Source organism: Dipodomys merriami, unplaced genomic scaffold, assembly GCF_024711535.1.
Source record: "Dipodomys merriami isolate MVZ:Mamm:240054 unplaced genomic scaffold, mDipMer1.0.p SCAF_173, whole genome shotgun sequence".
Lineage (NCBI taxonomy): Eukaryota > Metazoa > Chordata > Mammalia > Rodentia > Heteromyidae > Dipodomys > Dipodomys merriami.
This window is the reverse complement of record NW_027203082.1, coordinates 147,917-174,920: the sequence shown is the minus strand read 5'-3', so window position 1 is coordinate 174,920 and position 27,004 is coordinate 147,917. Positions and strand designations below refer to the sequence as shown.

The following is a 27,004-nucleotide window of genomic DNA, read 5'->3' as shown; positions in this document are numbered from 1 at the left end:
AATGTTCCAATAGGAAATGGACTTATTACCTTGCTCATGTAACTAACCCCTCTGTACAGTATCTTTATAATAAAAATATAATATGTAAAATTAAAAAAGTTTATTTGCAAATCTATTTTTTGATGAAAATGTATTTTAATTGTATTGGAGAGATTTCCATATCTAAATGTATAATCATTTTTCTTTACTTTAGGATGCTAGGAAAGCATGTAATGATGCCACACTTGTGCAGGTAAGGTTTTTTTGTGCATTTTAATAATTTTTATAAAACAACTTGACATGAATATGGATGTTTAAATTAATTTACTTAGTACTTAATATGAAATAAATCTGTATGTCAAATCCTTTGAAATTTGTCAAATGCTATATAATTCAAGTATTTGATTTTAGCACTTTTTATTTTTAAATATTTTTATTATCTTTAAGTAGTTATACAAAGGAATTGCCATTCAACAAAAGTCTATGAATACAGTGCATCTTGATCAATGTCATCCCTTTCAACATTCTCACCCAGCTTTTTCCCAACCCATCCCTTCCCTTATTTTTCTTAATTTTTTAGGATACATATTGAATTTTTTGCCATTTAACAAAAGTTTATGTATATTACACATCTTGATCTGTCATTTCCCCCCGCCCTTCAACCTAACCCATATTGTTAATATAGAAGTCTGAAAAATATGTGCATTAGTCTATTTTGTGCTGTTTGTTGTTTTTCTTTTTGTGCTGGTATTGGGGCTTGGAACTGGAGCCTGGGTGTGTTGACCCTTAGCTTTTTCCCTCAAGGCTGGTGCGTAGAGCACTTGAGAAGCAGCTCAACTCCCAGTTTTTTGATGGTTAATTGGAGATGAGAGTCTTAATAGACTTCTCACCTGGCCTGACTGATAGCTATGAACCTCAGATCTTAGCCTCTTGAGTAGCTAAGGCATGAATGCCTGTGCACAGCTGTTTATGCTTGTTTTAAAGTACTTTCTGATTCTTTTTTAGTTTCTGATTCTTTCTGGTATACTCTGATTAAGCATTTCCCCGATATTCATTAATTTAATTAATTCATTAGTTAAATTAATACTGATCACTTTTATTAAGGAATTATTTTTCTGCTATAGAAACTGTCCTTTAAAAAATTATTGGTGATATACTTCTAAACTTTTATTTGTGGATGGTATATTTTTCTTAATTGTTACATAATTATACAAATTTATGTGTAGGGTGTGATGATTAAATACATGTATGTAGTGATCAAATCAGAATAATGAACAGTCTTCTCAGATATTTACTGCTGCTCTGTGTTTGGTGGCTCTGAGATTCTTTCTTCTATATCTTCATAAAATATATAATAGGCTGTTGTAAACTATAGTCACTCTACTGTACTGTGGAACATAAGAATCTGATCTTCCTATGCCATTGTATTGTGGTGCCTGTTACCAGTCTTCCTCTGTCCCCTCTACCCTTCTTAGTCTCTAGTGTAGGTAGTGGTTCTTTTCTAATGTTTAGATATTCATTTGTTCTTTGCAGTGATAATGTGAGAATATATTCATACCTGTAAATGCATGTAGGATTATTTTAATATTAATCATAGGTTTTATGAACAATATTTTGATTCCATACAGTTATATGGAATTATTTATAATAAATTACTTTGAATTCATACAAATTTCATATGTGCTTTTTGTAAGCCTATTGTTTTTAGGTTAGCTCTCGAATTATGTTTAAGGTAAACAGTAACATTTTTCTTGCTTTCTAAAGATCGCATCAAACATGGACTCTGTGGGGCGAATACAAATGCGAACAAGACGCACTCTGCGAGGCCACCTAGCTAAAATCTATGCTATGCATTGGGGATATGATTCAAGGTTTGTGCCTTTTATTTTCGAACTGCTAGCAGAATGATTTTCATTAATATTATTTGCTTTTTTCTCATATTAAAGACAAACTATAAGCTGTTTGCAGAAAAAGCATCAAATATGAACACTTGGCTTTCACTAAGAATATTCATTGATACTTAAGGAGTTTCAAAACTTCTTTAGTGGTACTGAGGTTTAAACTTGCTGGGCAGGCATTCTGTTACTTGACTCATGATTCTCAATTGCTTTAGTTATTTTTCAGATATGATCTTGAATTTTTTCCCCAGGACTGGCCTCAGATCACTTACCTAAACTTACCTCCCCTGTAGCTGGATTATGGGTATGGGATACCATGGCCAGCTAGATTCTCTTCCTTTTCTCTCTGTCTTCTCTCTCCTTTCCTTCCTCCCTCCCTTCCTCTCTCCTTTTTTTTCTTTCTTTCATTCTTTCTCTCTTTATTTCTCTCTTTCTTTGTTTTTTATTTTGGGGGTGTGTGGGGGACACTGTCCTGGGACTTGAACTCTGGGCCTGGGCAATGTTCTTAAGCTCCTTTTGCTCAAGGCTAGCACTCTACCACTTGAGCTACAGCACCACGTTTCTGTGATTAATAGTGATAAGAGTCTCACAGACCTTTCCTGCCTTGGCTGGCTTTGAACCTTGATTCACAGCCTCCTTAATAGCTAGGATTATAGGTGTGAACCACCGCTGCCGGCTTGTTTCTTTCTTTTTTTTTTCTTCCTTCCCTTCCTTTCCTTCCCCTCCTTCCCCTCCTTTCCCCTCCCTTCCCCCCTCTTCCCCTCTCTTCCTCTTTTTTTCCTTCCTTTCCTCCCCTTCTCTTCCCTCCCCTCTGTCCTCTCCCTTTCCCTCCCTCCCCTTCCCTTTTCTTCCCTTCCTTTCCTCTCTCTTCCCCTCCCTTCATGTATGCTAGGCAAAGGTATGCATGGTGAGGCAATGAGCTACACCTCTACCCTGGAAGTTTAAAAGCTTTAATGTGGAAAATTAATCAATCTCTCATAAAGACTTTTAAACAGGTGAACTGATATTACCCTTACTCATTTCTTTTTTTTATTGTGAAAATACTGTACAGAGGGGTTACAATTACATGGGCAAGATAATGAATACATTTCTTATCAAGCATTATAGCCTCCTCCTTTGTTTCCCCTTCCCATCCATTCCCATCCTCCCCCCCAACCCAGTCCTCCCCCCCCCACCAAAGTTGTAAAGTTCGTTTTTCCACATAATGACTTGTACATCTCATTGTTGCAGTGGATCCACCTGTATCCCTATTTAAACGATTTGTTTTTTCCCTTCCCCTCCACAAATTATACCAACCTCAAATACAGTGAAAGCAGGGGTTATACCATGGGGGAGGGACAAAGCAACAAAGAAATCATCTTATAAATGTGTTAGAAACAATCAAATGAAAGAAAAAAAACATTTGAATACAAAAATATGGAATGCTTCACGAATTTGCATGTCATCCATGCGCAGGGGCCATGCTAATCTTCTCTGTATCGTTCCAATTTTAGTATATGTGCTGCTGAAGCAAACACTTATTCATTTCTTATGAATTAGTGAACTATGCTAAAAAATTTAATATTTGAGAAAACTATTTAGAAAGGATTTTGCACTGGGGTATTAGACTTACATATATACATATATGCATACACACATACATATATACATGTATATGTACATACATACATATACATATATATTTGTTTATTTCCAGAATCTCACTGAGTAGCCTGTCTAGGCTGGTTTCTGAACTCTGCATCCTTCTCACTGAGCCACCTGAACACTAGGATTATAAGTATGCACCACTATGCTTAGCCCCAAACCAGTGAAATTTCAGTTAACAAGCAAATACTTGTTAAATGTCTTCTTTGTGCAAGTTGCTGGCTATTGCTATAATTTTGTATCTAGGATTAGATTCTGTGATACAAAGATGCTTAATTGAATACATCTTTTACCCTTCAAGCCTAACACTTACATGTGCTGGAGTGTGTGAGTCTTAGTGTCTGCAAGTACACATGGACACCATGATAAACTGGGTTTGCAATTTAGATGTCTTGGTCACTACGATTCACTGTCTTCTCACGGTTGCAGTATTGCCTGTGCTTTTTCCAGCATGTCTGCCTGCCGCCATAGTGGCTAACTTGTATTTGTGGTTTAGTTTAACATTGTTGGGTAATGTCCCAAACAGAGACATATATTTTTCTTTTGGCCAGTAATGGTGCTTGAATTCAAGGCCTTGTTCTTGCTCTCTGACTTAGCTTGCTCATGAGTAGCATTCTGGGCTGGGAATGTGGCTTAGTGGTAGAGTGCTTGTCTAGCATGCATGAAGCCCTGGACCCAATTCCTCAGTACCACATAAACAGAAAAATCCTGAAGTGGCCCTGTGACTCAAGTGATAGAGACCTCGCCTTGAGCATAGAAAGGTTCTGGCACAGAACCCAGACCCTAAGTTCAAGGCCCAGGACAGGCAAATAAAAATAAATAAATAAGAAAGAGTAGCATCCTGTCACTTGGGCCACAGCTCCACTAATGTTTTGCGTGCGTGTGTACGTGTGTGTGGTGTGTGTGTGTGTGTGTGTGTGTGTGTGTGTGTGTGTGTGTGTGTGTGTGTGTGTATTTAAATGAAGATAAGAATCATATAGACTTTTCTAACCAAGCTGGCTTCAAACATAGACCCTCAGATCTTAGCCTCCTGAGTAGCTAGGATTGCTTATATGAGCCATTGACTTAACCACTTGAGACACAGCTCTACTTCTAGCTTTCGGGTGGTTATTTGGAGATAAGACTTTAATTGATTCTCAGATTTCAGCCTTCTGAATAGTCAGAATACAGATGTGAGCCACCATCACCCGATACACTTGACTTAAAAAAAAAAGTTGCATATATAAGCTCTTATTGCAGAAGGCACTAAAATTCTACAGATAAAACTTCCTTACCAATTACTCGCCAACAGAAATAAGGATTCTTGAGTACAGTAATGAAGGACATATGCCTTTTAGGAGGGGATGATAAAATTGTGTCATAAAGCTAGGACAAATGTTTTATTATTGTTTTAAAGGTTAAAATGTTTTGCCTTGTTGATACAACAAACTTTTTACCCCAAACTTTGAAACAATGTTAGTAGTTCTTCTTTTCCTGAATATTTTCTTAGAAACAAAGATAATACCCAGAATTGCATCTCACACCAATTCTAATGATTAGTTCATTACTTAGTGATCTTTTCATCAGTATGCTGATGCCAATCTACTTCATTTTGTTATGACAGTTTAACAGATGAGTCCATTGTGTGTGTGTGTGTGTGTGTGTGTTTGCTGGTCATGGGGCCTGAACTCTGGGCCTGAGCGCTGTCCCTTAGCTCTTCAGCTCAAGGCTAGCACCCTACCACTTGAGCCAAAGCGTCACTTCCAGCTTTTTCTGCTTATGTGGTGCTGAGGAATCAAACCTAGGGCCTCATGCATGCAAGGCAAGCATTCTACCACTGAGCCACCTTCCCAGCCCTGAGTCCATTTGTTTTTATTGAGAGAAATTACCAAGAAGAAAATAGTTAGCTTTTTCTCCATGTGCCATTAGATTCTAAATAATTGCCAATGTTTTTTGTTTTGTTTTTTGTTGGTCTTGGGGCCTGAACTCTGGGCCTGGGTGCTGTCCCTAAGCTCTTCAGCTCAAGGCTAGGGCTCTACCACTTGAACACTACTTCTGGCTTTTTCTGCTTATGTGGTGCTGAGGAATCGAGCCCAGGGCCTCATGCATGCAAGGCAAGCACTCTACCACTGAGCCACCTTCCCAGCCCCACCCTCCCAATGTTTTAATATTGCCATGAACAAGGTATAATATTGAAAAAAATGTCTTACTGTCTTTTGAGTATACAGAGAAACTAAGCAGCAAATGATGCCAACTTAATATTGAGAATTTTCTGTAAGTCCATTCCACACTCCATGGTGGGATCTTCCCTTTTGTGAAGTAGTTAAGCTTATATTATGCTGTTTTTTTTTTTTACCTATACAGCAGAGAACTGAATGTTTTTGTATATTTTCATTATATGTCCATTTATGTATTTGTTTGTTTGTTTTTATGGTTCCTGTACTAGGGGTTGATCTCAGGTCCAGAGCCCTGTCTGTGAGCTTTTGTACTCAATACTAGCACTCTACCACTTGTCTCACCCATCAAAGTTCCACTTCATGATTTTAGTGTTTAATTAAGAATAAGAATCTCATGGACTTTCCTGCCTGGCATGGCTTTGAGCCATGATCCTCAGAATCTCAGCTTCTTGAGTAACTAGGATGATGGGCAGGTGTAAGCCATCCATGCCCAGTTGTTTTGTGTGTTTTATACCATGGAGACAAATTTCAGAACAGAACTAAAAATTTAGAGATTGATACATAGTAAAGAGTTCATACCCAGTAGGGAATAATGGCTCATGCTTGTAATTCTAGCTACTTTGAAGACTGAGTTCAGGAGGATTGTGGTTTGAGGAAAGCCTGGATGAAAAAACTAATTAAATGGAATAATTCTGTGTTTACCAATAAAAAAGCCAAATACAGTGTTGCACATCTGTCTTCCCAGGTATATGGGAGGTGTACAGGTGGATCACATTACAGACCAACCTAAGCAGTATTGAGACCTGTCTTCAAAATACAACTAACACAAAAGGAATTGAGTGCAAAGTAGTAGAGTGGCTGCTTAGATAGTGCAAGGCCCACCCAAAAAAAAAAAAAAAAGAGTTCATAGCCTTTAGCTAGCAAAGCTTTCTGCAGTTTAAGTCCAGTTTTACTTTCCTTGCTTTATTTTGGTTTCTCACAAACTATGCAACTAGAAGACCGAAGTTCCTGGGTTATGACTGTACTTTTTCTGCCTGTTCTCATTGACTATACTATCACTGCTGAACATAGACTTTTCTGTAGTTTTTGCTTTCAAAACTCCTTTTTGAAAAATGTGTTACTTGATTAATTTAACTAACAGTTATTTGTTCTTGGTTTAGTCTTGAGATATTTTCATATCACTCTTCTGACACACTTTACTTACATGGTTGTTGTAGGTATACAGTGTATGCCTCATCTCCACCAAATATAGTGTCTCTGTGAGCAGGAGGGATGTCCTTCCTTGTGCCTTGTAGCATTTTCAGTCACTCAGTTGATAGCTTTGAATTGGATGAGGTATTGTCATTAGGCCTGTATGTGCTATGTGGCCATTAAATTGAAGTAAGTCAGTGTTTAATAGTAAATCAGTCAATGAATATCTACCAGAACCTTGAATTATAACAAATGTGTCATCACCATGAAAAACAGAGATATTTTAGTCAATTGCTAAATTTTATGTCATGCATTCAAAATTTTTTAAGTTGGAAGAAAATCTTTGGTACCAAGTTTTTTTTTATTACAAAGGTTTTTTTTTTCTTCTTCAAACTGTGTGGCATTAACATAATGCTTAACTACTTTTTTCCTCCAAGTGTCAATTTATTTTTGTGTTTCTTCCTCTAGGCTATTAGTCAGTGCTTCCCAAGATGGAAAATTAATTATTTGGGATAGCTATACAACAAATAAGGTAATTTTTAATTCATTTAAACCACATTGTATTTGATTTATTGTCCACTAGTTCCTTTATTCTTACTTCAAACTTTAATTGCATTGTGTTGCTTATTTCATTTATTTTAATCTAGATCATCTTTTTGGGCCTAGGGCTGATTTTTATATTTAGTCATTTCATGTCCAGGTACAAAGTACAAGAATATTGCTCAATGTGTTTTTACTGAATATTATACTTTTTTCATATTTAAATTTTAGGGAAGAGCATCATCTTCATGTATAAGTGGTACTTTAAAAATATTTCCCTTTCCTAATATAAATATATACATTTATATATAAATATATATATAAATATAAAATAACCTTGAGTTTTTTAAATTCTTAGTTTTAGGTAGATTGGATGATTAGTGTAAAACTTTTCCAGTCCAGTCATTGATTTCTGTTTCTGGGCTGCTAGATTGGAGGTAAATTACATCTGACTTAGATATCTTAGTGGTAAAAGACTGTGGATTCTCTTATTTCCATAGGGAGGCACTATACACTGATTTAGAGTTGGTGAATTGTAGTAGAAAAACTTGTGAATACTTTCATAAGTATATTCTGTGTATATATTGCAGCATGTGAAAATAGTATTTTGTAAAATAATAACTTTAACTTGATTGTTTTTGATGTTGAGCATAGATCTAGGACCTCCTTTATCTAAGCAAATGCTCTACCCTGAGCTCTACCTCAAGTTCTTCCCCCATTCAGACTGAGAGTGTAAAGCTAATAAAATCAAGTATATAACACTAGTTTTTCTGTATTAATGGAAATTAAAGTGTGTCTCTTTTAAACACATTTTCCTAAAACTAAAAGAAATGTCACTTAAAATATTAATTTACAGCCAGGTGTTGGTGGCTCATGCCTATAGTCCTAGCTTCTTAGGAGGTTGAGATCTGAGGATTGCAGTTCAAAGCCAGCCTAGGCAGGAAAGTCCATGAGACTCTTATCTCCAGTTAACCACCAGAAAAAAAACAAGTGGTGCTGTGGCTCAAGTGGTAGAGTGCTCTCCTTGAGTTGAAGAACTCAGAGACAGTATCCAAGTCGAGAGTTCAAGCCTCATAACCGACCAAAAATATTATGTATTATATATTATTATATCATTATATATTATATATTAGGTTAAGTGAGAGCAGTAATCTCATGAAATGCTGACACCTGTACAAACAATCTTCACTTGTAATATACCCTAAACCTTTACCTATGACCAGAAAATTGATTGGTATTGGCTTAATGAGACACCAGATGGGAGTAACTAGGTCAATGCAAAGCTATCTTGAGGGAGTTAACATCCTTCATAATAGATGAATAATAGTGAGATCTCTTTGGGTACAAACAATTTGGAGTGACTCAAATATGTGTTCATTACCTCTCCTTTTATTTATTGTTCAATATTATATTGTGAGAAATTACTCTTTTGAGCATTAGTAAAAACAATTTTATTAAAATGTCTAAACATTAAAACATCCTGAGCTGGGCGCCGGTGGCTTATGCCTGCAATTCTAGCCACTCAGGAGGCTGAGATCTGAGGATCATGGTTCAAAGCCAGTCCAGGCAGGAAAGTCCATGAGACTCTTCTCTCCAACAAAACTAGAAAACTGGAAGTGGCGCTGTGGCTCAAGTAGTAGAGTGCTTGCCTTGAGCTGAAGAGCTGAGGGACAGCGCCCAAGCCCAAGCCCCACAACCGACCAAAAAAAAAATCCTATATTTTTCCTTCTAGTAAAGGAATGACATCTAAAAGAGACCCCTTCTTAACTCTGAATGATAATACAGAAAAATAGGTATTTTTATATATATTGGTATTTTAATTTTTGTTGTTCACTTTCTCAATCCATTATTTTCTGTATTTAATTTGACTTATTTTTCCTAGCTATACTTAATTTTAGATCTAACTTTGGTTTACTTGTAGATAGAATTAAAATGAATTGACTTCTTGTGTTATTTCCCCAGTAATAGTTTCTATGCTCTGTATTTATGTCCTAGATGCATGCCATTCCTCTGAGGTCCTCCTGGGTGATGACTTGTGCCTATGCCCCTTCTGGTAACTATGTTGCTTGTGGAGGCTTGGACAACATCTGCTCTATATACAACTTAAAAACAAGAGAAGGGAACGTGAGAGTTAGTCGAGAGCTGCCTGGTCACACAGGTGAGCATATCACTAAATACTCCTCCTTTCTTCTCAATCACATTGCCTACCACTACTTTCCTAGTCACATAGCTAAAGAATGAGTGATAAGCCAGGCGCTGGTGGCTCACGTCTGTAATCCTAGCTAGTCAGGAGGCTGAGATCTGAGGATCATGGTTCAAAGCCAGCCTGGGCAAGAAACTCCGTGAGACTCTTATCTCCAATAAGCCACTAGAAAACCAGACGTGGCACTGTGGCTCAAGCAAAAAAGCACTCGCCTTGTGCTGAAGAGGTCAGGCCAGAGTTCAAGCCCCATGACTGACCAAAAAAAAAAAAAAAAAAGATGAGTGATAATTGAAGAATAGTGGAAATTACTAAGAAGTAGGAAAAGAATAAATTTTAAAAGTCATATATCTAGGCCAGGCACTGGAGACTCAAGCCTGTAGTCCTAGCTACTCAGGAGGCTGATACCTGGGGATCTCAGTTTGAAGCCAGTCCAGGCAGGAAAGTCTGTGAGACTCTCATCTACAATTAACCACCAAAAAAGCTGCAAGTGGAGCTGTAGTTCAAGTAGTAAAGGGCTAATCTTGAGCTTAAAAGCTTAGGGACAGCCACTAGGCTGATTTCAAACTCTAGAACCAATACACACACACACACACACACACACACACACACACACACACACACACACACACACACACACACACACACACACACACACACACACACACACACACACACACACACACACACACACACACACACACACGTCATATATACCATCATTTTTATATATCCCTAGCAATAAGCTAGGGATTGGACTCTTGAATGCTAAGTAGGTGCTCTACCACAGAACTGCACTTACAGCCCTGCAATGTGTGTGTGTGTGTGTGTGTGTGTGTGTGTGTGTGTGTGTGTGTGTGTGTGTGTGCGCGCGCGCGCGCGTGCGCGCGCACGTGTGCGCCATTACAAGGGCTTGAATTTGGGGCCTCATGCTCTCACTTGGTTTTTTCACTGAAGGCTGGCAGTCTACCACTTGAGCCACATCTTTACTTCTGGCTTTTTGCTGGTAAATTGCAGATAAGAATTTCATATATTTTTACCCAGGTTAGCTTTAAACCTTGACTCTTAGATCTCAGCCTTTTGAAAAGCTAGGGTTATAGGTATAAGCCACCATCACCTGGCTACCAGCTCCATAATCTTATTTTCCTTTAAAAAATAAAATAAAAATATTAATTTGCTACAAAGATCCAATCAATAATTAAAAATTAAAAAAGCAAATATAAGTTTCTCTTATTTTCTGCTACCACACAGGGTGTGATACATGGTGCATCACGAAGTACTTCATGAAGTACTTCTCACTGTGTGGTTGTGAACTGTTTTACTTGCCAGTGTCCATCTCATAATACACTAGTGTAGAATTTGGTTAAGGCATTAATTAGGGATTTATTGGTACTTATCTGTAATTTGGATATTATTCCTTGATCATGCTTTACAATAAATCTTAAATATTAATGTGGTATTTTCTGCCATTTTCACATTTTGATACTGATAAAGGCTAAATATTCAAGTGCCACATCTGTCAGAAAGCCTTCATTGGTATGGTTCTAATTTCTCACAGTATTTTAAGGTACTCTCCAGGGTACTTACACTGTCTGTCATGGATTAGAGTTATGTGTGTAAAGTATCATGCTTCTCTAATCAAGTGATAGGGACTGAGTCTTCACTCAGTGTCACTGACATACTAAGTACTCAGCAGACTTGTTGACAAAACTTGCTGAAGACAGCAGAGAATTTGAAGCAATTAAAAGCAAAATTATAGATCATATTGACAAATACTTATTGGCCAGATATTTTATTTTCAAGTATACTACTATTTCACAAGGTAACTGTTATTTTATCAATGATAATCTAAAATTTGCTACTCTCTGTGCTATAGGCTACTTGTCCTGCTGTCGATTTTTAGATGATAGCCAAATTGTTACAAGTTCAGGAGATACAACTTGGTAAGTTTTCCTCAAGAAGAATGTTGATCTTGGGGGGTGAGAATTCTAGTAACTGGAGAAAGAGATATAGTTATGTGTTTATATATATATATTTATATTTACTTATTTCTAGTGCTTTGTGGGATATCGAAACTGCCCAGCAGACCACCACATTCACGGGGCATTCTGGAGATGTGATGAGTCTTTCCCTGAGTCCTGACATGAGGACTTTCATTTCTGGTGCTTGTGATGCTTCTTCCAAATTATGGGATATTAGAGATGGAATGTGTAGACAGTCTTTCACAGGACACGCCTCGGATATTAATGCTGTCAGTGTAAGTGAATAGCATTTTTAAAGAAAGTATGTTTTGTTGAACTCTACGTCATGAATTTAACAACTTGTTTTCAAAACTTCTTATAAATAAATAATGTACACTTATTAACATTCAGTCAACCAAATAATAATGTTTGTCTTTTAAAAGTTTAATTCATAGGTTTAGGTCTTTTATTTATTGGTGAAATCTGCAGTTTTATTTCCAGAATTTAGAGCAAATGCATCTTACAAGTATTTTCAGTGAGCTCAGATAAGAAAAATATCCACAGGGAGAGATGAGTGAGGAAGAAAAGCAACTGTTCAGGATAGAGACTAGCATTTGTGTGTGTGTGAGTTTATGTGTGATTGTGTGTGTGGTGTGTGTGTGGTGCACACCCTTGTGCCATGTCTGCCAATACTGAGGCTTGACCTCATGTTAATCCTTTGCTTTTTTTTTTGCTCAAGGCGAACCTACCTTTTAAGCCCCACCTTTGCCTTCAGCTTTTTAGTGGTTAATTAGAGATAAGAGGTTTTTTTTTTTTTCAGTTGTGGGGCTTGAACTCTGGGTCTGGGTGCTTTCCCTCAGCTATTTAGCTCAAGGCTAGTGCTTTACCACTTAAGCCACAGCACCAGTTCCAGTTTTCTGGTGCTTTATTGGAGATAAAGTCTCACGGAGGTTCCTACCTGGGCTGGCTTTGAACTGCGATCCTCAGATCTCAGCCTCTTGAGTTGCTAGTATTACAGGTATGAACCACTGGTGCCTGGCTAAGAGTTTCACTAGCTAACAGTGAGCTAACAGTGCCTTAGGGAGATTAGTTTTTGAAGGTAATGAAACCTGGAATAGAACATTAATTCTGCCATTCTCCAACTATTTGAGACTAGTCCGGCTGCTTAACCTCTGTCAGCCTCACATCCCTCAGTTTTTGTAACAGGGATAATGCCGTCTGCACCAAACAACAGTGTCAAGACTGAGTGACATTATATATTACATATTCACTAAGTAGGTATAATTGATTGAGCTACCCCTTCCTGATATTTTTAAAACACGATCAGATAACTACAGGTAGGTTAAGCCACTCAGTATATTTGAGAATGAATTGCTTAGTCACACATTTATGAGTGCATTGAAATGATAGTTTGAATGAGAAGTAAAATGATGATCAAGTCCTAAGAATTTAGGGGAGGGGTGTTAGGAGAATGTGGGACATCACCATAGTCAGGTAAATGGCCCTATGAAGGATACTGAAGTTTATAGATAATATTAGAATTTTCAAAAGTACCATCATTGTCAGTGTCTAAAACATTCTGATTTTACTAGAAGATATTTTTTGGAAAAAAAAGTGTTTTTTCTTCATCATTCATATGTTGAATGTCATTTTAATAGATTCTGTTGATAGTGTCACAGAAAGTAAACATTTTCCCTCCTCCTGTTAGGTCAGCCTCTTTAGAGTAATGTTTTTAGAGCAGGCAAATCTGAGCCTCCATGTCACTGAGGGGTCTTCATTGAGGATTTTTTTGTCTTTCTGGGTAACCCATATGTGTTTCTATGATTTTTCTTTTTACCTTCCCCCCCACCTCAGATGGAATTATGATCAATTCTGCATTTTTACTTTAAAAATATTTAAAAATAGTTGTGGAAATGGTGTTGTAGCTCAAGTGGTAGAGTGCTAACCTTGAGCTGAAGAGCTCAAGGACAGCACCCAGGCCCAGAGTTCAAGTCCCATGACTGACAACAGCAAAAAAAATTAGTTGTAATTTTAATTTAATTGTGAAAATTTTCACACTGTTTATGACATTACTTTCAGAAGTCAAACCAAAAGTGGCCACTGGTGGCTCACAGCTGTAATCCTAGTAACTCAGGAGGCTGTGCTCTGAGGATCACATTTTGAAACCACCCTGGGTAGAAAAGTCTGTGAGGTTCTTATCTCCAGTTACACCAAAACAAACAAACAAATCAGAAATGGAGGTTGGCAAAGTGGTAGGTTGACAGCTTTGAATGATAAGGCCAAGCAAAAGCTAGAGGCCTTGAATTCAAGCTTCTGTACAAGCACCCCCTCTGTGCACACACAGAGGAAGCAAACCATAATAGTAGTATTTATAGCTGAGCAAGTGAAATGAAAATGAGATTTATGATTTTTGGTTTCTTGAGCAGAGACTCTGGCCTGTCATGCTCACAGATGTTAAGCAAAAAGAGATGATCTAAATTGGGTATTTTGTGCTTCATTGTAGATTTCTTCCTTCTTTTCTGTCATAGAGAACAAACAGGTTCAGTCTGTACAGGTGGTCTAAAACATTTGCATGTAAGTAGGCAAAAATGGTTTTGTGAAGTATGACTTGTGAACTTCACCATATCCTAGGATGACTGGATTGACCACTTGGTAAGTGGAAAGAAGAATTTATATCTAGTGATTCCTGAGTCTTTGGAGTGTTTGGAAAGGAAAAGCATTTCTTCATTTGGTGTGGAAAAACTATCTCCATGGCAACCAGGTTCTATCAATTCTAAAAAACACTACAAGTAAAAGTACTTAACTGTTGACCTATTAACACTATTAATGTCCCTATTAATAATATAAGGACATTCTCCATTCAGTAACAGTTACTACCATTTTAATAGTTCTGAAACCTCTAGCCAGTTTGGATAGATAGATCTAAAACTGAAATAAAGGATGCCATGAGGATATAAAAAACATATTTTGCTATCTAGAACTCCCAAAGAAAATGTATGGTATATATCTTTGAAAAACTTAAAAAATCCAGTATGTATGTTCACACACACAAAAATAAATTAATTAAATTAAAATCTTTGCGAACATACGGGCTTTCCTGTAACTTGTTAAAAAAATAGAAAAAAGAAAATCCTATCGAGAAAAACTTGTAAAGAACAATCATAAAATATTCTAGTAAATATTTGTATTTAGTAGCCAGAAATACATTCCATTGAGAAAATAACATATCCCTGTAGCCTATTTATTTATTTATTTATAATTTTTTTTTTTTTGGTCCAGTCGTGGGGCCTGAACTCTGGGCCTGGGCGCTGTCCCTCAGCTCTTCAGCTCAAGGCTAGCGCTCTACCACTTGAGCCACAGTGCCACTTTCAGCTTTTTTCTTTTTGCTTATGTGGTGCTGTGGAGTCGAACTCTGCAATGTCATTCTTTTTGATGGAGGGATAGGATTTCATTATATATATATATATATATATATATATGTATGTGTATATATATATATGTATGTATGTGTGTATATATATATATATATATATATATATATATATATATATCTCACATTTTCTTTATCCATTCATCTACTGAGGGGCATCTGGGTTGGTTCCATATCTTAGCTATGGTAAATAATGCTGCAATAAACATAGTTGTGATGGTAACTTTAGTATGGTCTTATTTGTGATTATTTGCCCAAAAATGGGATTGCTGGGTCATAGGGGAGCTCTATGTGGAGTCTTTTGAGGAACCTTCATACTGCTTTCCAAAGTGGCCTCCTACCTATTTTATTTTATTTTATTTTTTTTGAGAACATACAGATACTTTATTGCTCACCTTTCACACAAAGCACATCTCCCGCCATTTTTCTTTCACAGCTTGACAATGTTTAAGTATACAAAAACCCAGCAAGAAGCATCCTGTCAGGTAGATGTCAGTAAAGGAGAATGGGAAACATGGACTCAGCCAGGCTTTTGTTTTCTGCAGCAATAATAAAGGGCCTCCTGCACTAAGCAAAACTCTAGCTTACTTTGTTTGTAGTGCATTTCTTCCATTACAAAAGAAAAAAAAAGTGTCCTGCCTAAAGCAAACTAACTTGTATTTGCTGAGCCAGTGGTATTAACTCGTGCATAAAACAAATTTTGGTTTGCCATTTCTTCTAGCAGATTTCAAGTAAAAATAAGGTTGAAGGAGAAACTTGTATGGATGCAGGTCAGTTTGAGTTGCTATACTTAATTAAATGCCTATATGTACTATAGGTTCACAACTTGGTTTTGCTTTTATAGTCTTTTATGGATTTTGGTCATGCTCAAAATTTTCAGAGTTGAGCATATGGTACATTATTCCATCAACAGAATAAGGCTACTCAATGTGCTATCTGCAGAGGAGCTCATTTAATAGGAACGGACCTAACAGGTCTACCAGGGAACAAATGTGGCACAACCTCTTGGAATAATAAAACGCCAACCCAGGGCAGAACTGTGCTTGCAAAACAGACATCAGAACATCTGATGCAGAACACATAGAAGTGGACTGTTAAGTATGAGGAAGGTTCCTAGCAGTAAATCTAAAAAAGTCTAGGTGAATCCTCATCTTCAAAACTGCATATTGAAAACATGAAGATTACTTTAGTCAAGTACTTTCTTCAAGAGTATGCAGCATGTTCTGACTGTGGAATTAGTCTACTGGTCAATTAAAGGCAATTTTAATAACCTTTAAAAAATTCTTTTTCATAGAAAGGAGAGATGTGTTTTTCAAATAACATTAATTAAGTCAAAAAAAAAAAAAGCAAAACAACAGAATCAAATGAAGACCCACAAGTACTTATGGCAAGTAGGAATCTGCCTGCCACCGGGGGCCTCATGTGACCTCCTACCTATTTTAAAACCCTAAGGCTGGTGGTATGTATAGCTCAGTGGTAGTGTGATTGCTTAGCATATATATAGCCCTTGTCGATTTCTAGTATGAAAAAACAAAAACAAAAAACAGAACAAAACCAATAAAAGTGTTTCCAAGAATATAGTCACTATGGAGCAGCAAATCAATAAAAAATATTAATTCATAGCTGGAATGGTTGTTTATTAAGAAAGTGCTGGTGGCTCATATCTATAATCTTAGCTACTCAGGAGGCTGACATCTGAGGATCACAGTTCAAAGCCAGCCTGGGCAGGAAAGTGCGTTAGTAAACTACTCAGAAAAATCAGAAGTGGTGCTGTGGCTCAAGTGGTAGAGAACTAGCCTTGAGCAAAAGCAGCCCAGGGACAGAGCCCAAGCCTAGATTTCAAGCCCCAAGACTGGCAAAAGAAAAGAAAATTGTTTGATTTTTACACTGACTGCTGTTTATCAAATAAGTCCCAGATGGATAAAAATAAAGATGTGGAAAATGAAATCTGAAGAAGTGTATACCATAAACCAGTTACAACCTGGGAAAGATTTTACTCATCAAGCATCTTTAAAGGGAAAGATAAATTTACAACACAGAAATTTAAAACTGCTGTATACTTTTTACTACAAGTGATAAACCATGAAATAATGCTGCAACAAAAAGACGTTTATATTAATTTTATTTCTACAAAGGGAGACATTACTACTGACAGTCCAAATGGAAGGAGACATGTAAAATTTTTAATGATGAATTCATGAAGTACTCTATAAAAGACAAATCATCCAAGTGCTTGTGGCTCACGCTTGTAATCATAGCTACTCAGAAGGCTGAGATTTGAGGATGGAAGTTCAAAGTCAGCCTGGGCAGAAAAGTCCATGTGAGACTCTTATTTCCAGTTAACCACTCAAAAAAACTGAAGTGGTGCTGTGGCTGAAGTGGTAGAGTGCTAGCCTTGGGCACAAAGAGGCACAGGGACAGTGCATAGGCCCTAAGCTTGAGTTCCACAACTGACAGACAACAACAACAACAACAACAACAACAACAACAGCAAATCAGTGTGGAATAGTGACAGTATCTGAGAAATATTTATTATTCATGAACTAATCCTGTATAGATTCTTTATTGCCCAGTTTTTTAAAATTTTTTTTATTGTAAAGATACTATACAGAGGGTTACAGTTACATGAGTGAGGTAATGAGTACACTTCCTCTTGAACATTGTTACCCCCTCCATTGTTTTCCCCCTACCATCCCCTCCCTCCCTCCCTTCCCCGAGGTTCTTTTTTTTTTTTTTTGATTGTGATTAAGTGATTACTTAATTTCCGGAAATTCACAGTATTGTGGAATAATGATGCTCATTTAAAGTCACAAGTTCATTCTAACTTTCCTGGAGCAAATTGTCTATCACAGTCTGTAATATATAACGGTGCTCACATGTTATATACCATATATGTGATCAGCAGCATGGGGATATTTGGTAGTGGTTCAACCAGATGAGTGGGAGTTCTTTGTTTCTTAAGTCCTGTTAGTTTTGTCATATCACCTAACATTTTGGATTTATCATCCACTTATCAGGGAGACCATGTACTGTTTGTCTCTTCGTTCTTGGCTTTCCTCGCTCAACATGATTCCTTCTAGCTCCATCCATTTCCCTGCAAATGCCATTATTTTGTCATTACTAATGGCTGCATAATATTCCACTGTGTATAGATACCACAATTTTTGGATCCATTCATCTGTGGTGGGGCATCTAGGTTGTTTCCATATCCTAGCTATTGCGAACAGTGCTGCAATAAACATGGAGGTGCACGTGTCCTTGTATATTGGTTCCTGTTGTTCAGGGTAGATGCCTAGAAATGGTATGACTGGGTCGTAAGGGAGGTCAATCTTTAGCTTTCTAAGGACCCTCCAGACTGCTTTCCAAAGTGGTTGTATAAGTGTACATTCCCACCAGCAGTGTAATAGCGTTCCTCGTTCTCCACATCCCCTCCAGCATTTGTTGTTGGCTGATTTGTGGATGTGGGACATTCTGACTGGGGTAAGGTGGTATCTCAGGGTTGTCTTTATTTGCATTTCCTTCACCACCAGGGATGATGAACATTTCCTCATGTGTTTCTTTGCCATTTTTATTTCTTCATTTGAGAAGTCCCTCTTTAGTTCCCTTGCCCATTTAGTAATTGGTTTGTTAGGTTTGGGAGGGATTAGTTTCTTGAGTTCCCTGTATATACAGGATGTTAACCCCTTGTCTGATATATTGCTGGTAAATATGTTTTCCCAATTAGTTGGTTGTCTTTCTAGCTTGGTTGCAATAGCTTTATCTGTGCAGAAGCTTTTTATTTTAAGGTAGTCCCATTTGTCGAGTCTCTCTCCAATTTGTTGTGACCCTGGGACTCTGGTCAGGAAGTTCCTTCCTGTGCCTATTAGTTCAAGTGTCTCTCCTACTCTGTCCTGCAGTAGTTTCAGAGATTCAGGTTTAATGTTAAGGTCTTTAATCCATTTTGAGTTGATGTTGGTGCATGGTGATAGGCTGGGGTCCACTTTTAGTTTTCTGCATGTGGCTGCCCAGTTTTCCCAGCACCAGCGGTTGAAGAGGCTGTGTTTCTTCATTGTATGTCTTTGGCTCCTTTGTCGAATATCAGCTGGCTGTAGGCCGTGGATTTATTTCTGGATCTTCTGTTCTGTTCCGTTGGTCTTCGGGTCTGTTTTTGTGCCAGTACCATGCTGTCTTTGTTATTATAGCTCTGTAGTAGAGTTTGAAGTTCGGCATGGATAGCCCTCCCATATTGTCTTTATCCCCTAGAATTGTTTTGGCTATTCTAGGTCTTTTGTTGTTCCATATGAATTTTTGGACTGTTTTCTGTATTTCAGAGATGTACGTCATTGGGATTTTAATAGGAATTGCGTTGAATTTGTATATTAGTTTTGGAAGTATTACCATCTTTACTATATTAAGTCGGCCTATCCAGGAGCATGGGAGGTCTTTCCATTTCCTAGTGTCTTCTGCAATTTCTTTCTTTAACTTTTTATAGTTCTCATTAAATAGTTCTTTTACATCTTTGGTTAGGTTAATTCCTAAATATTTTTTTTTTCGGGAGGTTATTGTGAATGGGGTTGCTCCCTTTATTTCCCTCTCTTCCTGTACATTATCAGTGTATAGGAAGGCAACTGATTTTTGTGGGTTTATTTTGTATCCTGCTATTTTGCCGAAGTGATTTATGATTTCTAAGAGTTTGGGGATGGAGTTTTTGGGATCGTGGAGGTATAGTATCATGTCGTCTGCAAAAAGGGATAGTTTAACTTCTTCTTTCCCTATGCGGATCCTTTTAATGTCTTTTTCTTGCCTTGTTGCCCTGGCTAAGGGTTCTAGGACTATATTGAAGAGGAGTGGAGACAGTGGGCATCCTTGCCTTGTTCCTGATTTTAGGAGAATTGGTTGTCGCTTTTCCCCATTAAGTATAATATTGGCTATTGGTCTGTCATCAATGGCTTTTATTGTTTTTAGAAATGTTCCTTCTATTCCTATTTTCTCCAGAGCTTTTAGCATGAATGAATGTTGAATTTTGTCAAAGGCCTTTTCTGCATCTGTAGCGATAATCATGTGATTCTTGACCTTGGCTCTGTTGATATGTTGGATTACATTTATTGACTTACGTATGTTAAACCATCCCTGTGTCTCTGGGATGAAGCCTACCTGGTCATAGTGAATTATTTTTTTTATGTGTTTCTGGATTCTGTTAGCTAGAATCTTGTTAAGGATGGTTGCATCTGAGTTCATCAAGGAGATTGGCCTGTAATTCTCCTTTTTGGTTGGGTCTTTGCCTGGTTTGGGGATGAGTGTGATATTGGCTTCGTAGAATGAGTTTGGGATAGCTCCCTCCTTCTCTGTTTCTCTGAAGAGCTTGAGGAGTATGGGTATTAGTTCTTGTTTAAAGGTCTTATAGAATTCTGCTGTGAATCCATCTGGTCCTGGGCTTTTTTTTGTTGGAAGACTTTTGATAGCTTCCTGTATCTCATTATAGGATATTGGCTTATTTAATTGGTTAACTTCTTCTTTGCTCAGTTTGGGCAACTTGTATTTCTCTAAAAATGCATCCATTTCTGCCCGATTTTCTTCCTTTAGAGAGTATAGCTTTTGAAAGTAGTCTGTTAGAATTGTTTGGATATCTTGGGTACGTGTTGTGATGTTTCCCGTGGCATCCCTAATCCTATTAATATGGGTTTCCTCTCTTCTTTTTTTAATTAATCTAGCCAATGGGCCATCAATTTTGTTTATTTTTTCAAAGAACCAGCGTTTTGATTGGTTTATTTTGGTTATGGTTTTCTGATTTTCTAATTGGTTAATCTCTGCTTTTAATTTGGTTATCTGGCTTCGTCTAGTAGCTTTAGGTCCCATTTTTTCTTGTTTTTCTAGCTGTTTTAATTGCAACATGAGATTATTTACTTGGTCTGTCTCCATTCTCTTGATGTGGGCACTGAGGGCAATAAATTTGCCCCTCAGGACTGCTTTTGCTGTGTCCAAGTTTCTTTGTGAGGTGTTTTCATTTTCATTGAGTTGTAGGAAATGCTTTATTTCTTCTCTGATCTCTTCTGTTATCCAGGCATTGTTAAGGAGTGTGCTGTTCAATTTCCATGTATTAGAGAAATTTCTGCGGTATGCTTTGTTATTGAGAGCTAGCTTGATTCCACTGTGGTCAGATAGGATACAGGGGATTATGTTGATCCCTTTGTATTTGCTTAAGTTCCTTGCATGAACTATGATATGGTCTATTTTGGAGAAAGTTCCGTGAGCTGCTGAGAAGAATGTGTACTGTGTTGTTTTAGGGTGAAATACTCGGTAGATGTCAGTTAATTCCGCTTGCAGTATGGCCTCTCTTAATTCGGTAGCTTCTTTGCCAATCCTCTGGTTGGTAGACCTGTCCTTTGGTGAGAGTGGTGTGTTAAAGTCTCCTAGTATTATCGTATTGGGATCTATTTTATTCTGTAAGTTTGAGAGCATTTGTTTGACATATCTGGGTGCACCAATATTTGGGGCATATAAGTTGATGATGGTTATATCCTCCTCTTGGATTGTTCCCTTTATTAATATGTAGTGTCCGTCCTTGTCTTTCTGTACTGATTTTAATGAAAAGTTTATTTTGTCAGATATCAGGATAGCTACACCTGCTTTCTTACTGGGGGCGTTTGATTGGTAGATCCTTTTCCACCCCTTCATTCTGAGTTTGTTCGTATGTTTGGCTGAGAGGTGGGTCTCCTGAAGGCAACAGATGGATGGGTCTTGTTTTCTGATCCAGTCCTCAGTTCGTTTTCTTTTAATTGGCGAATTCAGCCCATTTATATTAAGAGAAAGTATAGAGAGATGCATTGTTGTCCCTGCCATTCCGTTTTCCTAAGTTTTTCTTCTTTCCTTTCCTCCTGTGCTTGCTCAGTTAGACTTTGAGTAAAGCCTGTTTGGGGCAGGCCCCAGTTCCTGGTTGCTTTCTTCAGGTTGTGTCCCCCCTCTTAGAATTCTTTGTAATGCTGGCTTAATGTTTATGTATTCATTTAGTTTTTCTTTGCTATTAAAAGTTTTCAGTTCTCCATCAAATGTGAATGCTAGCTTTGCCGGGTAGATCAGTCTGGGTTGGCAGTTATTGGCTCTCAGGGCTCGTATGGTGCTTTCCCAGGCTTTTCTTGCATTCATTGTTTGTGTGGAGAGATCTGCAGTGATTCTTATTTTTTTCCCGTTGTAGTATAGCTCCTTCTTCATTTTTGCTGCATGCAGGATTGTTTCCTTATTACTCAGATCTATCATTTTTACTATAATGTGTCTATAAGTGTTTCTCCTGGGGTCTTGCTTGTTGGGTGTTCGATAAGCTTTTGTGATGTAGTTAAGATGGTCGTTTTTGAGGTGGGGAAAATTTTCATTGATTATCTTGTTAAATAGGTGTTGCATTCCCTTGCTCTGGAATTCCTCACCTTCGTCCACTCCAATTATGCGAAGGTTAAATTTTTTAGCATTATCTGCTTGCTCTTGAATTTCCCTTTGGTTTAATTTGAGTGATTTTTCCATATCTGTCACTTTTTGGTCCAGTTGGTGTATTCTGTCTTCTGTATCTGACACTCTACCTTCCATTTCATTCACTCTGTTGACAGTGGCTTCTATTGTGGTTTGCATGGAGGAAATGGATCCCTTTATGGATTCAATGTTGGTTCTCAGAGTACTGATCTCACCTCTCAATGAGGTATGCATTACTTCTAATTTGGCGTTTATCTCACTTCTTACTGAGGTTTGTGCAGCTTCTATTTTTGCATGCATCTCTTGTTTGATACCCTGTATCTCTTTGGATAGTTTATCCTTGTGCTCTTTCAATTTCTGATCAATTTCTCGCTTTCTTTCTTTTTTTTTTTAAATTTTATTTTATTTTATTTGAGAACATACTGTACAGAGGGGCTACAATTACATGGGCAGGATAATGCATACATTTCTTACCAAGCATTGCAGCCTCCTCCTTTGTTTACCCTTCACCTCCCTTCCCAGCCTCCCCCCTCCCCCCACCCAAATATACCCCCCCACACACACCGACATTGTAAAGTTGGTTTTGACATGGCATTTTGTACTTCTCATTGTTGCAACAGGTCCACCTGAATCCTTAAACGACTTTTTTGTCCCCATCTCCTTTGCTTTATTTCTTGAGTCATTGCCTCCAGCAACCCTTGGATGTAGCTTTTGTCTTCCATTCCTGCTTTGCTCCCACTGGGGCTCTCCCCTGCGTGGCTGCTGGCTTTTGAGGTGAGCTTGCTGTCCTGGGTGGTGGTAAACCTTGTGATTTTTCTCTGTGATTTTCGCATGGAGGTTCAGGAGACTGCTCTTCAATTTTGTTTTGGTGTGTCTGTCTTTGCTTGGTTGCTGATTCTGTATTGGTAGAGAGAGTCTGTGCCTGATCTGGGTTCTGTTGGGAGCCTATTTCCAGCTGCTATTCTGACTTACTTAGGATTCTCAGCTCTCTGCTGTAGATTGCTGGCAGTTCCCGCCTTTGGATGGGTTGAGCAGCCTAGACTGCTTGTGTTTGCTCCTACGGGTACTCTTGTGAAGAACAGATGCTCTGGATGCACTCTCCCAAATACTGGAGTCTGCTATGGGCTCCTGATGTGTTTTTGTTTATTTGTTTTGGGCTGGTTGTGGGCTTGAACTCTAGGTTTGGGTGCTGTCCCTCAGCTTTTCAGCTCAAGGCTGGCACCCTACCATTTGAGCCACAATACCACTTCTGACCCTTTTTGCTTTTGTGATGCTGAGGAATCAGATGCAGGGCCTCATACATCCAGGACTATCACTCTATTGCTGAGCCGCCTTAACACTCTGAGCTCCTGCTTACTATCAGGTGCTGGCAGCCTGTGTTGCCCAATTCCCAGTCTAGGGTATATGGGTGGAGTTTTGGTGGGGTTTGGGCTTCTCTTGTCCTGGGCCTCCAGGTCTTTTGTTGTCACAGGCGTGCTTCCCGGGGAGTGTTGTTTCCTGGTTTTCTTCTCTCTGTTGAGGCGTATGCTCAGCTTTTTACTTCAGTTGGGAGGAGTTGGTTGTGTTGTTCAGGCGCTGGATCCCCGGGCCTGGTTCAGGCCCCAGCCTGGAGCGCGCTCGTTAGGCCTGTGCTGATGTGTATACCACCTAGGTTATGCAGCCTGGAGCGCACTCATTAGGCCTGTGCTGATGTGTATACCACCTAGGTTATACAGCCTGGGGGACATAGTTCAAATTTCTTCTACTGTTGGTAGTCTTGACCCAGGGGCGCTGTTCCTCGCTTGGGCATTTAAGCTCTCTTCCAGGGGTGCTCTTGCTCTAGCCTGGCCAGCTGAGTGTGCTCCACGGGCTGGTGGAGCTCTCAAACAGTTCCCAGTTTTAGTGGGTCCTGTGGTCCGGGTGTTGGGGTAGGGAGTCTAGGTCAGGGTCTGGGGATTCCCTCCAGCTCTGGTCTCCCTTGAGGGATACACTTCCCCTGTGGGGTACTCACCCTGGAGCTGGTTGTTTCTGTGTGGTGTAGGTCGTCAGTTGTTGCAATCCGAGTTCAGTTGGGGTGGTTGCGGGCTGGGTTGGGCGGTTGTGGCTCTGTGTGATTCTTTTCTGTCTCTGCCTCTGTCGAAGCTGTCGGGTCAAAAGTGTCCACGCTCAGGCAGCTTCTTTGCGGTGCCTCTGAGGCCCGGGCGCCCCGCCGGGTCGTTGCGATCGCGATCCGGTGGGTGGTCTGCCGACAGGTCCCTTTGTCGCGCTATTGCCCAGTTTTGTATAATAATTGAAATGTTTCATGTTTGTTTTTTGTGTGGTTACTAGGGCTTGAACTCAGGGCTTCATACTTTCACTTGTTTTTTTTGCTCAAGGCAGGTGCTCTGCCACTTGAGGCACACTTCCACTTCTAGCTTTTTGTTAATTAATTGGAGGTAAAAAGTCTCTTGGACTTTTCTGCCAACGCTGGCCTCAAACCTCAATCTGCAGATTTCAGCTTCCTGAATAGCTAGGATTACAGGTGAGAGCCCCCAGGGTCCAGTTTATGTTATCTTTTATGAAGTCTTTCCTATTTGTTTTTTGTTTTGTTTTTTTTTTTTGGTTGGTCGTGGGGCTTGAACCCTGGGCCTGGGTGCTGTCCATCAGCTCTTCAGCTCAAGGCTAGCACTCTACCACTTGAGCCACAGCACCACTTCCATTTTTCTGAGTGGTTTATTGGAGATAAGAGTCTCACAGACTGTCCTGTCGGGGCTGGCTTTGAACCATGATCCTCAGATTTTAGCCTCCTAAATAGCTAGGATTACAGGCGTGAGCCACCAGCGCCCGGCTTCCTATTTACTTCTTCTTCTTTTTTGATTTTTTCAACACGTTTTTTATTGTAAAAATACTGTACCGAGGGGTTACAGTTACATGAGCAAGGTAATGAGTATATTTCCTGTCAAGCATTGTTGCCTCCTCCTTTGTTTTTCCCCTACTATCCCTTCACTCCCACCTCCACAACCCCTCCCCCCCCACCTAAATTGTAAAGTTCATTTTTCAACATAGTGTCCTATTTACTTCTTATAGTAGCAGTTTGTATTTCTTTAGGAATATAAATGCATATATTTACATATATCATTAGTAATTATTAATTTAAATTACTTAAAACGTTTTAGTAAGGGTTAGAGCCAGTATTTATTTATTCTTGCTATGAGTGGGCTGTGTATTTTCAAATATCATATATTCAGCTTGGAATATTTAAAAAGCGTACCCAGGCAGGGTGGAGAATTACTAGTTTAAGGCCAGCTGAGGTTATGGAAGGAGACCTTGTCTCAAAAAAACCCAAAAAGGACCCTGATCACTCATACAGGAAGTAGCAAATTTGGAATTTGAATTCAGATCTGCCTCATTCCCAACTCTGTTATGAATGACACTGCATCCCATATTTTGTGTGTACATCCTTGTAAAAGATGTTTATTGTTTTCCTTCTAGTTTTTCCCAAATGGATATGCCTTGGCCACTGGCTCTGATGATGCTACTTGTCGACTTTTTGACCTCCGTGCAGACCAAGAGTTATTATTGTATTCTCATGACAATATAATCTGTGGGATCACTTCTGTTGCCTTCTCAAAAAGTGGGCGCCTCCTGCTAGCTGGTTATGATGACTTTAATTGTAATGTGTGGGACACGCTAAAAGGTGATCGTGCAGGTTAGTAAATAAGTCCACACTGGGTTCTGATTATCAAGAATACTCTCTCAGAAACTCCAGCAATTGCATAAAGGTTTAAAAGACAAAAACATAAACCCACAGGACAGTGAGAAGATGAGAGCAAGTAACGGCAACAAGTTTGTGAGCTACATGTTGTTCATTTACTAAATCTCAAAATGCTGAGTTCACAACCTGAAGAACCTCTAAAAGGGTAGTTATTAGTAAAACCTGGAACCTATTAAACCAAGAAAGTCAAATACAGTTGTGTTAAAAAGTATGAAGCCAGGGCTGGGAAGGTGGCTTAGTGGTAGAGTGCTTGCCTTGCATGCGTGAGGACCTGGGTTCAATTCCTCAGCACCACATAAGCAGAAAAAGCCGGAAGTGGTGCTGTGGCTCAAGTGGTAGGGTGCTAGCCTTGAGCTGAAGAGCTGAGGGACAGCGTCCAGGCACAGAGTTCAGGCCCCATGACCAGCAAACAACAACAACAACAAACAAACAAAAAAAGTATGAAGCCAGTGCTAGTGGCTCACGCCTGTAATCCTAGCTGCTCAGGAGCCTGAGATCTGAGGATCATAGTTGGAAGTCAGTCCAGGCAGGAAAGTCTGTGAGACTCTTATCTCCAATTAATCACAGAAAAAGCCAGAAGTGGGGCTGTGGCTCAAGTGGTAGAGTGCTAGCTAAAGCAAAAAAGAGCTCAGGGACAACACCCAGGCCCTGACTTCAAGCCTCAGTTCTGGGTGAAGGCAGGGGTGGGGTGGTGGGGGGAGGAAAAAAAAGGAAAAAGAAGCCTGAAGAGGTTACCATAAATAGTTTTCCAAAACCCCCATGGACAGTGTTTGAAGTGTTTCCCCTTGGACAAACAAGTACAGCTGCAGTCCACAGTATTTTTTATAATTTTATT

The 27,004-nt window shown here is 38.9% G+C and overlaps 1 protein-coding gene and 1 non-coding gene across 3 annotated transcripts in view; one reads left to right on the top strand and one right to left on the bottom strand.

Moving 5' to 3' along the window:
• The window catches only part of Gnb4 (G protein subunit beta 4), a 57,708-nt gene that overhangs the window by 23,703 nt on the left and 7,001 nt on the right, over window positions 1-27,004 (top strand). For both annotated transcript variants that reach the window (XR_011372630.1, XM_070025837.1), the window contains exons 3-9: window positions 194-232; window positions 1,744-1,850; window positions 7,337-7,400; window positions 9,404-9,566; window positions 11,485-11,551; window positions 11,664-11,865; window positions 25,887-26,103. Coding sequence is in view for 1 of the 2 variants with exons in the window: in XM_070025837.1 (XP_069881938.1) it covers window positions 194-232; window positions 1,744-1,850; window positions 7,337-7,400; window positions 9,404-9,566; window positions 11,485-11,551; window positions 11,664-11,865; window positions 25,887-26,103 (859 nt within the window). In the remaining variant the exon portion in view is untranslated. The remainder of the gene's footprint in view (window positions 1-193; window positions 233-1,743; window positions 1,851-7,336; window positions 7,401-9,403; window positions 9,567-11,484; window positions 11,552-11,663; window positions 11,866-25,886; window positions 26,104-27,004) is intronic.
• Window positions 3,288-3,394, bottom strand: LOC138829512 (U6 spliceosomal RNA). Its single transcript, XR_011372640.1, has one exon. It is a non-coding gene; the product is annotated as a U6 spliceosomal RNA (small nuclear RNA).